The sequence below is a fragment of the Atractosteus spatula genome, chromosome 5 (genome assembly GCF_055471065.1).
Source record: "Atractosteus spatula isolate fAtrSpa1 chromosome 5, fAtrSpa1.hap1, whole genome shotgun sequence".
NCBI classification, from domain to species: domain Eukaryota; kingdom Metazoa; phylum Chordata; class Actinopteri; order Semionotiformes; family Lepisosteidae; genus Atractosteus; species Atractosteus spatula.
Genome location: NC_142710.1, coordinates 59,961,819 through 59,973,714, shown reverse-complemented (window position 1 = coordinate 59,973,714; position 11,896 = coordinate 59,961,819). Strand labels below are relative to the sequence as shown.

Below are 11,896 nucleotides of genomic sequence, written 5' to 3'. Positions count from 1 at the left end.
ATCTAAAAAAAACTTACATTTGACCCCTTTACACTACTGGATATTTTTGAGGAGGAAGTGAAGTTGCTCTAGAGTATAAGAGCAGCATCTCAACTTCTACTCCACAGTACTCCCAATGGTCTCTGTCACACATACACCGATGGTACGTACACCCAGTATCTACTTAGAGTGTCCAGTTTTTGTCCATGGATTTGTATTAGTTTTTTTTGTCATTTAAAAAAAAAATGTTAAAAAATGCCCTGAACCTGAAAAGGTCCATACAGTCATAAAAGCATCGATCTTCCTTCTTAAGTGGCTATTCAATACAATACTTTATTTAGTTCAATAAATATGGCTTATTAAACTATACTTACTTTACTCTTGGGCACTGATTAATCATTGCAAGTAGTAAGGATTCCAAAGCAATTAAATGAGTTCTCGCACAGGGAAGACCACACTTTTCTCTGAAACTCCCTTACCGTACTCTGCAGGACAGAAACCTGCCTTGTTTCCATTCTGCAAAGGAACAAGTAATAGGTTTATTCCATGCTGAAAAAAAGAAGAAAGAGAACACAACGTTTCGGCCGTGGAGCCTTCTTCAGGTGTGAGCATTCTGATTCTCCTAGATCTTCCCATCCAGGTTCCGTGATGTCATCTCCGTCATTAGCCCCATCCTCTCCAGGATCTCCAGAAACTGTAGCTTCGGGGAAGCTGTCAAGTAAGCCCTTTCAGCAGAAGATTTTCTCTCGAGATTTTTTTAAAAGTTGTCTGCTTGGAAATGAAGTTTGACTGCACTGTTCTGCTTGTCTGAGTAAGCTACTGGCAAGGGTTTGAGGTCTGGGCTTTGACCTCCAGGGGGCTCCAGAACATGGGGTTCTGAGCGTGTGCCCCAGTTTTTTGATGTCCTAGCCACTGGAACCATGACGTTTGTGAATACAGTCAGCTTATGCTGTTACATGCAAATACAAAATGTGCATATTCTTCTGTTTTGTCTGTGTAGAACTATATTAATTGTGGCTTTAGGGAGTTTCTTGTATAAGCTTTCAGAAGAAGGCCATTATTAGTGTTTTCTTTATCTCTTTGTGTGACACTACAACAAGTGTACATTTTTTTTTTGCTTGAAGTTGGATTAGAACTAGTGTAAGTAAAATAAGTTTTAGAACATGAAATACACCACATGCTTACTGACCAGATGGACTTAGAAGAAAATGCATCCTTGCATCCTTAAGTGCATTTTGTACAAGATATGGCATTCTATGAGCTGTGAATCTATTTTGATATGGATGATTTTTTTTCTTACAAAGGGGCACATACAACTTTGTTACGATCCGGTACAGCATCCTTTAATCCCTCTGAGAAGTCAGGCATGGAAACAAAGTCTGTAGTCACAGGTGGGATCCATCATTTTACAGTAAATAAACTTAACAAAACTACAATCATTAAGCAGACATATTTAGCAAAAGTAACATATAGAGGATAAAGGGATTGAACTGTGTATTGACAACTGTCGCTGCAGGGTCACCTGGAGTTAGAGATATGGAGATTGTGCTAAAGTGAATATTACAGGCCTCCAGTATTTAATTCAGCTGACTTTTACCATAGGCTTGGTATGAACTTACCTCTATAGAACATTATTTTAAAATAGATCTCTATTGACAATTTGTAAATAAAATAATCTCAGACTATCTAATAATATAATCATCTGCCATAAGTAAATATAAATATAAATATAAAAGGAATACAGCTACTGTTTTTTAATGAAGATGTACTGAATCATGTCTTCATACTGTTTTTATTTAATGACCCACCTCTGTTTGTTACAGTTCCAGAAGATGATAACCAGGTCAACAAAAATCCCTTCAAACTTCCTGCAGATAATGATATCTTCCTCCTAAGGGACAAGGAAAGAGAACGCATGAAGCTTGTAAATGAAACTGATCTTTGTATATTTTTAAATATTTAATATAAACTATATTTAGAATCAAATGCATGTTGTTCTGCATGGAGAAGAGATTGCTAAAGCTGCTATTTGCCAATTTGTGATACAGTATGTTGTTTGAGAGGATATTGTTGATACCATGCTAGATCGATACAATTGTAAGCCTCAGAGCTGAAAATGTCAGCTTTTTTTTTTTCAATGTCACAGTATACCCTATTGGATCTGAATTGGTTCTTCTAAAACATGTCTGCACTGACTGAACAATCAGGGAAGAATGAGATTTGTGAGTGATTGCTTCTGTCTATTGAAATACAGGTATTAAATTGAATAAAAAAATCCAATCACAGGAGTAGGGAGGAACAATTCCTTTAATACTGGAATGCACCTGGCCACATATTTTTGGAAATATAGTCGAGCACTCTACAAATATGTTACCGGAGAAAAATGTGGGAAAACAATGACATTTCATGAGTGATCACTGATACAGGACAACTACAAATTCTATCATATTAAACTTTGTAGTACAGCAACATTAATATGTGTCTAGCAGCAACTATGACTCAGCAAGCCCTGGTTATTTTTATCAACACATCACAAGTTTACAAACCAGCAAATGAAGAAAAATGCATCAAAGGCAAGAACATATCTTCAAAGCCCTTCTGATCTCTCTCTATTTTTAACTTATGGTTGTCTGATCTGAGCCCAGATAGCTTGAAATATCAATATAAGAGATCAACATCTGTGTTGCATAGAACTATTACTGAAAACATACTGTATAAAAAACACAGGTTTCTAAACCGCAAGAAACGGTCGGAAACAAACTTTGCTTCAATTGTGGAGAATAAAAAGTCTATTAAATATATCTCTCAAATTCCCTCCTTGCTTAGTATCTTATGAGTTTGACTATAGAATTAATTTTCATCCTCAGGTGCGTGAGCAGCAGAAGAAGCTTAAAATCCATGAGAAAACCACCTACGCTGGTCGAATGAACACCAAGAGGGTGGAGACAAGGCGTGCAATGAAGGAGGGAGAAGAAATGACAACGAAAGACAAAAATGAGAAGGAGGCACTGCTTGCTCTCCGAGATGATCCAACGTGGAAACTGGCCATGACAAGAGGTTTGGTATCTCCGTAAGACAGGGGCGTCCAGTTCTGCAGGCAGGTAGTGTCTGTAGATTTTCATTCCAGCTCGGTTCTAAAGAGAAGCAAATTGTTAAGTTCCTACCAGCTCATCTGGTGCTTGTATTATAAAGAGATCAAGAAAACCCCACAACACAAGGGCTCTAGTTGACAAGGACTGGACACTCCTACCTATAAGATAATATCCTACAGCCCAGTCGACAGGCAGGTATGCTTTCTAGGTTTTGCTCAAATGTACTGTGTATTGCAATAATGTACTGATTTATCCTGAAGTATCACATGCCGTGAGGATCTAGCAACAGCTATAGACATGTGGAGGCCACCTGGAACATCTAACAACAGGGCCTATAACTCTGGTCCTGGATAGCCAAAGTCTGGAGTGCAATGTACTGTAGGAGCCTGCATGTCTGAAAGGAGTTAAGGCAAGACAAAAAGTGTCTCAAGAGCTGCCAAAAATCAGTTTGGCTGTGTACATTGAGAAGTAATTCTCAATTCTTAGTAACTCTGTGTGATTCTCAACTTGGAAATATAAAATTAGAAAAAAAAACATATAAATAATTTGTCAAATAAGCTTCAAGATCATATAATACAGAGATAATATTACAAAATAATGACATATTCCCTTTTCAGATCGCAATATAGAAAAAGAAAGCATAAATGAATTTATTTCAAAGAAAAGAGAGATGTTTCTGTTACAGGTAAGGATGATCTTTATTATTAGTCCCCACATTTCTTTTGCGAAATACAATACTATTAGTTCTTACACAACTGCAGTATGTTTAATTTCCTTTCACTTATGCCCAGCTATCTGTAGGAGAACATAATCCACGTAGCTCAGAAAAAGCTTGCATATTAACAGGATCTAGCTATTTACAGCTAAGAGGGGGTGTGCTTAAAATAGTCTCTTCAGGACTTCAATTCTGATTCCAGTGCCATCTAGTGTTTCCTGACACCACTGGATCAATAAATAGAAACAGTATTGATTTTCTTTCTTAACATGATACAAAGCGCAAAAGCAAAGAAGGTTAAAAAGTCCCAGAAATAATCTGTATAGAGTAGACTGCAATACAGAATTACCAGAGGATACATTTACTTTATGCACTTCTGTTACATTTTCATGCTGGCTTATTTACAGCAACGAAAGCTTTACTTCTGAATTTATATCAGATATAAGTAAGTTTTTTGAAACAGAAGACTGCTTCGTAATTACCGATGCGCAAATGGTTTTTAATATGGTAAAAACTGTAAATCAAACCTCCCTTCTGTTTTATATTATCATACAAGCAATCCCTTCAGCAAGGGGCTTTAATGAAAGACCGTTAATACCATTTATTTCGATCTAGCCTAAACGAAATTAGTAGTCTTTTTTGAATACTCGAGGCCTCAATTATAAACACCCTGTGTATTTCACTCTAATTAATGCAATAAATTAATAATTAATGTATTGTCCCCTCAGGTCATTATAGTTAAAATAAAAAGTTATGAACAGAAGTGTGCAATTGCATCTTCCTGATAAAATGAAATGTGTGATTGTTTACCACCATGCCTTCGTATCATGGTTTGTGATAAACACAACAAAACAAAGAAAACAGTTTTTCGGTTACTAAATTCAAGGGCAGTTTTCTCACAAAAATGAGTTATTTCGTTGTAGGGATACAGTACATGTGGGGAAAAAGCGTTCTCTGTCACCCCATTAATCACCAAAAAAGAAAAGAGAAAGCACAGAAATCACTTTGGTTGGAGCCCACAAGTAAAACTGCGTGACTCTCAATGACGGTCACCTGAATTAACTTAGATTTTGAATTCTTACTTGGAAAACAGTAATCATCTCTTCTCCATGCTTGTTTTCCTGCAGTACTCCTTAGCAGTTAAAAGGGATGAAATTCACAAACTGGATGAGGTGGCTGCAGCTGAAGAAAGCAAACTGGAGAAGGCTGAGCAATTTCTTGAAGATGACGCTGCCATGTTTGATGAGTTTCTGAAAGAGAATGACAAGAATTCAGTGGAAGCCATCAAAATGTAACATTCTTACATTTGATTTGGACAAGTCATCATTCCTCCAGTGATAACCCCTTTAAAAAAATGTTTTACTAATGGAAAATGACAGAATTCCTTTTACTATAACTCACTAGCTATGAGTAGACTATAAATGACGCAATTCAGAAGGAACACATGCATAATTCATATGAGTTTGTTCATTAACAATTAAAATTGCAGACACATGACAATTTTCCTGATATTTCAAAACATTAACCCCTTTTCACCAGTTCGTTGACAAATGTTCACCCCTAACAATGTTTTTCAGAATAAAGTACAGTAGAGTAGGTAACTAGAAAAAAAAGGCTATTAGAGATTGAAAAAGTGTTCCTAAAAATAAAAAAAATACAGTCTGTATTCTTAACCTGTCCTTCGTTCTATTTTTGGATTCACTGGCTTTAGCCACTGAATTATAGAATCAATTTGTTTCGTTAGGTCTTGACACATAATATGCTTTGACTGCATTTGGCTATTATCTTGTCTTTCAAGTGCAGAGCAAGAGGCAAAAGTGAAACTGGAGAAGGTCGCTGAAAAGAAAAGGCTTTCAGCAAAAATAGTGTCAATTAAGAGGTAAGAGTAAGAAATATGAAATAGGTTAACTTTTATCATGTGCTTTCTAGTTATCCCATATTCATGGATCAGACATGACAAATTTATTGAAACGGATTTGATTTACTTTTTTAGAAGTACTTGTAAAACAGCAAAAGTGTAACACGGCGATATGAGGCGAAGCTAAGTGCTTACTGTACATGGTCATTTTGCCACACTTTTTGAAAAAGACAACCTCCTTATGTTACACAATCACAATGAAGCTTTAAGCAGTCTAGAGAGAGAAAACCTGATATCCTGGTCTGATTTATGCAATACTTTAACTTCACGGTATTTTGTTTCTAATTTTTTAAACTTATTTCTTAAAAGAAGAATATAGGATTGCTAGCACTTTTCAAATATGGCTTACTGAGCAACTCTACCCCTTTTTCTGCAAGAGTGAAACATGCAAAAACAAAATAAAGATCAGACCTATTTTGGGTCATAAGGCCTGAAACCCCCAGTTTGTTTGTTTCTAAGTGTTGACTTTTGCTTAAAGTGACATTTCGAAGTATGAGGATATCCTGAAGGAATACATGACGTACAAGGAGTTTCTGCTGAAGCTTTCTCCCAAGGAGTGGCAGCAGAAATATGAGGAAAAGCATCGGAAGAACAAGCAAGCCAGAGGAGTGCTCAAAAACAAGGAAGTGAGAGCCACACACTCCGATAAGCGTATGTTTTCTTGCTATTCAGGATTTCCACCCTTTTAATATTTCTAACAGTAAAATGACATGTTCACTGTAACCGAACTATTTGGATAATACAACAACTTTTTTTTTAAAAGAAGCATAGCCTGTAGCTAAAGGAGCAATCCATTCAGATAGGCATTGTATTTTGTGCCAATTAATACCAAGTCGCAGCCTTAATCAAAACCCCCTTATTGCACCCTCTACACCTAGATCTGACAAATGCAAACATTTCTGTAACTCAAAACAACTGTAAATAGTATTATAAAGTTCAGATGGAATAAAATTTTAATTACAGGAAATCGTTAGCAATATGTCACTGACACCCGTCAGAATGAGTCAGAACAGGCTTGTGCCTGTTTGAGGGAAAAAAAACGTAAAACATAAACAAATGGGGAATATAGGCTGGTTCATGGTTCCTCTGTCTGCTCACTTCCAGGCATGGACAGCAGGTCTTCGAACGTCACACAGCAAGGGGGGAGAGAGGTAACATCCGTGAGGGATTCCAGGATGTCTTCAAGACACAGTCTTAAACCCTCTTCTTCCAGTAGGAAATTGTGAGTGTTCAGAAGAGTCCTGCTGTTTTCTGTCTTCCAAGAACAAATTTGTAGCTTTTCACAGGCAAAATATCTGTCTTCTAGTTCCAAATGACCTCCAATTCATTTTCCTATATTGCTTAGACAGATATTAGAAAAATCTTAACTTCATTCTCGGACCTTTTGCAGATTCTGCATATCCTAAAAGGTGCAGTCAAAACATCCAATTATGCTGCACAAATATTGTGAAAACATAGTAAATCACATGTAATATATCATTTGAGGTGTGGTTTACTTTTTTTTCTGCACCTTAACCATGTCGGTGTGAATACACCCTGAAAAAGAATCTTATATTTCAGGAGTTCAAGATCCCAGATAGATGAAGACAACTCATCTGATGATGACGAGGTCAGTTTTTGTTTCTTTTATTATTGTAAAATTATGTTTGTGAGGCTCAGCAACAATTGCACTATGACTTGCTGTTAAATAGACAACTCCTGGCCTGGATTTTTTATTAATTGATACAAACAGCATAGCAATTGAATGAGAGTCCTTTAAGATATATGAAATCATAAATAATTCATCATTATAAGTGAACTGTGTGTTGTCATACAATACTTGTTTGCATTCCTTGGTTTGTTGAAATCCCTAGGGGAAAAAAGGTACCTTGTTTTTTAGATGTCTTTGGAAGCTGATTGTTTGAAGAGTAGTCCTTGCTGGATTGTGTTCTTTGAATCAGTTTGGATACCAGTCAGCCCACTGTGGTCTCACTGAGTCTGCATTTCCCCCAGGAGCCAGAGCTATACTTCACTGAGCCCCAGCAACTGCTGGACATCCTGACTGAACTGGAGGAGCAGAACCTCTCTCTTATTCAGAACTCACGCGAGACAGAGGAAGCCCTGGAAGAGTTCAAGCACACCATGGTCAACACCCAAAAAAAGATGTAAGAGTCTCTCTTCCTCTGGGGGGCCAAGGAAATGTCCCTCTCCTATTTTTCTGAACAATTTAACCATTAACAATACACAAGAGTCAAACTGATCTCAAGCATCAGATAACCTTTAAAACTGTACAGGATAACTAGTTCATGTACTTTAAAACTTACAACCTGCGGTATATTGTTATACTGTATCTAGATAGAGAACTGCATGCATTAACACATGTTCAATGTTCCTGAGTTCATTGAAGATTAATTTAATGAATTCTTGGAAATTCATTAAATATGTGTTAATGCATGCAATGTGCAGACATTGTGCTCTAATACTTTGATAATGTGATATGATCTTTTTTATTTTATTTAGATTTTGTTCTTAAGAATACATTGTTCTGAACATACAGTAGGTCTTCTGCATCACTGAATTCATACAGTAGATGACCTTTTGGGATAAACTATTAAATGACAACACATCCTGTGTAACCACAGTCATTTACATAAACTAGGGTGTGATGCTTTATTGTCATTTTACAGACAGATCAGTAAATTCACTAAAGACACTTGGGAAAAACTGAGACAATTTTTTCTCACTAATGAGAGAGGGCACATGATACAATAAGCCTCCCCAAGCAGAATTCACTCTTATTTGTGCTCAGAGCTAAATGCAAACAACACACATACGCAGAGTAAAAAAAAAAAGAATATTGGATTATTCTATCTAAACCATATTTTTCAATTTTGGTTTACCAGGGATCAGGAGACCGAAATCCTAAAGCAACAGATAGATATTCTAAAACAAACCATTGAGCGAGAGAAGGAACGGGCAGCAGAGCTGGAGCTTAAAGCCAGATTGTTCTCCTTCGGCCAATACAAATCAGAAGACCAGGTAACCCGTTGGATCGCAAAAGAGTTTGACATTCCCATGGCCAAGGATCAAGACTGTCCTAATAACAGGATACATGTGAACTCTTTATTTTCAGCTCTTGAACATGTTGGTGGTTGTATTCGAACACCACCATTACATTTCATGACTTGCTATCTCCAGCTTTAAGTGGAAAACATTGCGAATGTTCAAGCTAAGCAAGTTGTTAAGGATTCATTTAAAATGTTATAAGATGTGAATGTGAACGGTTCCAAATGTGAGAAAGCACTTCATTGTTATTTTTATTCTATTGATAAATAGTAGCTTCTAAACACTTTAACGAGGATCCAAGCAAAGCAACTTCCATATTTTGTTCCCAACTCCACATGTGTTCTGCCAACCCCAAGGATGATATGATGGAGACCCTGGGGAGGAAGGTGGAGGAGGTGTATCGCACCTGCATTGGGGACAACGAGGCCAACCTGAGCACACTGCAGATGCTCGCCTCCATAGAGGGCCGCCTGGACGAGCTTTTTGAGAACATTGAGATGATCCCCAGGGAGAAAGTGCAGCTTGCCGAGAGGGCCAAGGAGAAGGAGCGGCGCCTCAAGTGAGTCTCCCGCCGCAGATCTGTGTTGTACCACGACTGGGTTCACAAACTTTCACACTACCACATTGTATCAGATGAAGCTTTGCTCTTTTATGGCCCGTTTGGAGTGATGTGAGAGAGCTGCAACCTGTAATTAGAACTTGCATAGTATCACCAAAGCAACCGGCCCTTCAACAGCAACATTTTATATCAAGATAACACCTTTATTTTAATCACAGGGTCTAAAGATCTTCTCAGTAAAGCTCCGGATGACCCAGTGCTTGTACTGTACATTAAAATGTAGAAAGCCATGAGTCTATTAGCAGTATTCCCATTAGTATGTGAAATAGTAGAGCTGCACCTATGACTGGGGGCACATGTTTTTTTCCCCAAAATCATAGTGGTTTGTACAGTGTCAATGCATCTATGCCTATTGTGCCAGCACACCTACTGTATGTTATATAATGATGTGGTTACCCTTGTGTTCTTTCTTTGGAAACAGCAAACTTAATTGAGCAAATATACAAAGTGTGTCAGCCTTTCCATCATCTTCATACGACATACAGTATATGTATAGCAAAACAGCAATTTCACAGCAGCATGCCTGCAAAATGCACATAAATACATGAGAAACACTACCAAATTAATTTTGTAAGGTCTCTGTGTTTTTGTTTCCTTTCATAAAGCAAAGCAGTTTACACTTTCTGTACTTCACTTTCAGGCTAAGGGAGGAGAAAATTAAAATGCAGAAGCAGCACCAGGAGGAGAGACTGCGCAAAGCACTAGAAAGAGCCCAGGTGGACATAAAAAAAACAGTGAGTGCAGATGTATTTTTTGCCACTGTTCAACGCATGTCTTTCACAGGAACAGAATTCAAAGCAATCATTGAGTGGGTCATTATTATTCTATTATTCTACTATTTTTAATGAACATAAGGGTGCCACAGTACAAGTCTCATGTCTTTATGTGAGCAGGTCTGCAGTTTGGAATTTTATTGTATTGTTTCTCCTTGTTCTTAGGCAGGGAAAAGATTGATGTTCCGCTCACAGCCACCTGCGCGCAAAGTGAAGGAGAACAAGGACCAAGACATTACTGACAAGGAGAAAGAGGAGCAGCTGTACTTTTTCACTTAAAACAAGATTAAACCTAATGAAGACTTAAGAAAGATCAGTTATCTGGCTAAAATGAATACACTTTTTTCCTCAAACGTCACCAACAAGTATTTGGCATTACTACACAGGGAACAAACCAGACGATTATGCACAACAGCTCAACAAAATCAATTACTGAAGACTAATCTCAAAACCAGATACACTGGGACTGTAAAAAAATGGTTAGAAACTGATAATTTTACACTGATGTTAAATGTACCCTCCTAGTCTCACTTGTATGTAAAATGCATTCTATAATGCAGTTAGAGATGCTAATGAACATCTTTCATGACTTTAGGAATTAACTACCTATAAAGCCTGCTGGACTGGGTCTCTCCAGTACTAGAGCTAGACTAGTCTATCGGATCTGTTTTCTCCTCCCCTGCTCAGCTTGTACTGCTTTATTATATCTTCGTATGTTACAGCACAAGCCCTTTGTTATAATACACTCTATTAAAAGACATTTTTAAAGTTATAAAATGTAAAGGAATTTGCAACCCCCTAGTCTGCAGTTCAGTATGACAAAAACATAACAGGCAGAAACTTTTGGAATTCCCACCAGATAACATATAGGGCCTTTGTGACCACACAAACAGCTTGAACAGAACCTGATACACATTTCACCAGGGTCTGAAATAACAGCAGAAAAAAGTCCCTTCTCAATCGGCATGATTGCCTTACAATGAGGGTGTGGAAATGAACTACACATTCCAAACCATTTCAGGAGCCCTGAGCGGCCAAGAACAAAACTCTTTCAGGCTGCTCAAGTAAAACTGAGCAGAATGGCAAGTTCTGACTGTATAACAGCACACCCCCGACCCCAAATCACAGAATGTGACAGATCAAATGCCCAGGTATTCTCTGCATGCAGCGCAGCAGGCTGCAGTTAAAAGTATACCACGACGTAATTCCACAACAGGCGATGCAAACAACTCTGGCCATGCAGGGTCTTGGAGTTCACCATGATTACAACTGCACATGTGAGGGGTTTTGCAGATTGCAACCGTGTTTCCCTCCACAGAACTCAGCATTTGGCAAGATGATATTGCTACTACAAAACATTTATTTTGAGTACATTTTGCACGTTTGTCTATTTTTTCCCTTCCTTCCACGAACTTTTTTTCTTCTGAACAACCCACGAGCACCATCCAGCTTTAAGTGCTGAACTCACCTGATGGACAGTCTGCTAGCTCAATTGTTCTAACACAGCAAGGTTATCTCCACTTGTTGCCAACTGTCCTTTTTTCTTTGGCAGATGTTTGCAATTACAGAACACCTTTTAAATAGCAATGACCACAAAACTAAGAAAAACGCCCGATACAGAACATAACGGAGCAAAATCTTTGCAATAGACGAACAAGTGCTTAAATAGACGATTTACCACACCATGTTCTTTTTAACTTGCCGACTTGCGGTCTTAAACTTTGCAACCAACTTTCGTTCTGTGTGTAAGGTATA

General features: G+C 37.8%; 1 protein-coding gene across 1 annotated transcript; it reads left to right on the top strand.

Moving 5' to 3' along the window:
• The first annotated feature begins 1,330 nt into the window (after positions 1-1,330).
• Positions 1,331-10,910, top strand: cfap100 (cilia and flagella associated protein 100). Its single transcript, XM_088916590.1, has 14 exons — positions 1,331-1,370; positions 1,803-1,903; positions 2,847-3,036; positions 3,689-3,756; positions 4,914-5,077; positions 5,585-5,665; positions 6,183-6,355; positions 6,809-6,926; positions 7,265-7,313; positions 7,697-7,848; positions 8,587-8,722; positions 9,106-9,308; positions 10,009-10,102; positions 10,307-10,910. The coding sequence occupies exons 1-14, from the start codon at positions 1,346-1,348 to the stop codon at positions 10,418-10,420; spliced, it is 1,668 nt and encodes a 555-aa protein (XP_088772716.1). The 5' UTR covers positions 1,331-1,345; the 3' UTR covers positions 10,421-10,910.
• Positions 10,911-11,896: the final 986 nt, after the last annotated feature.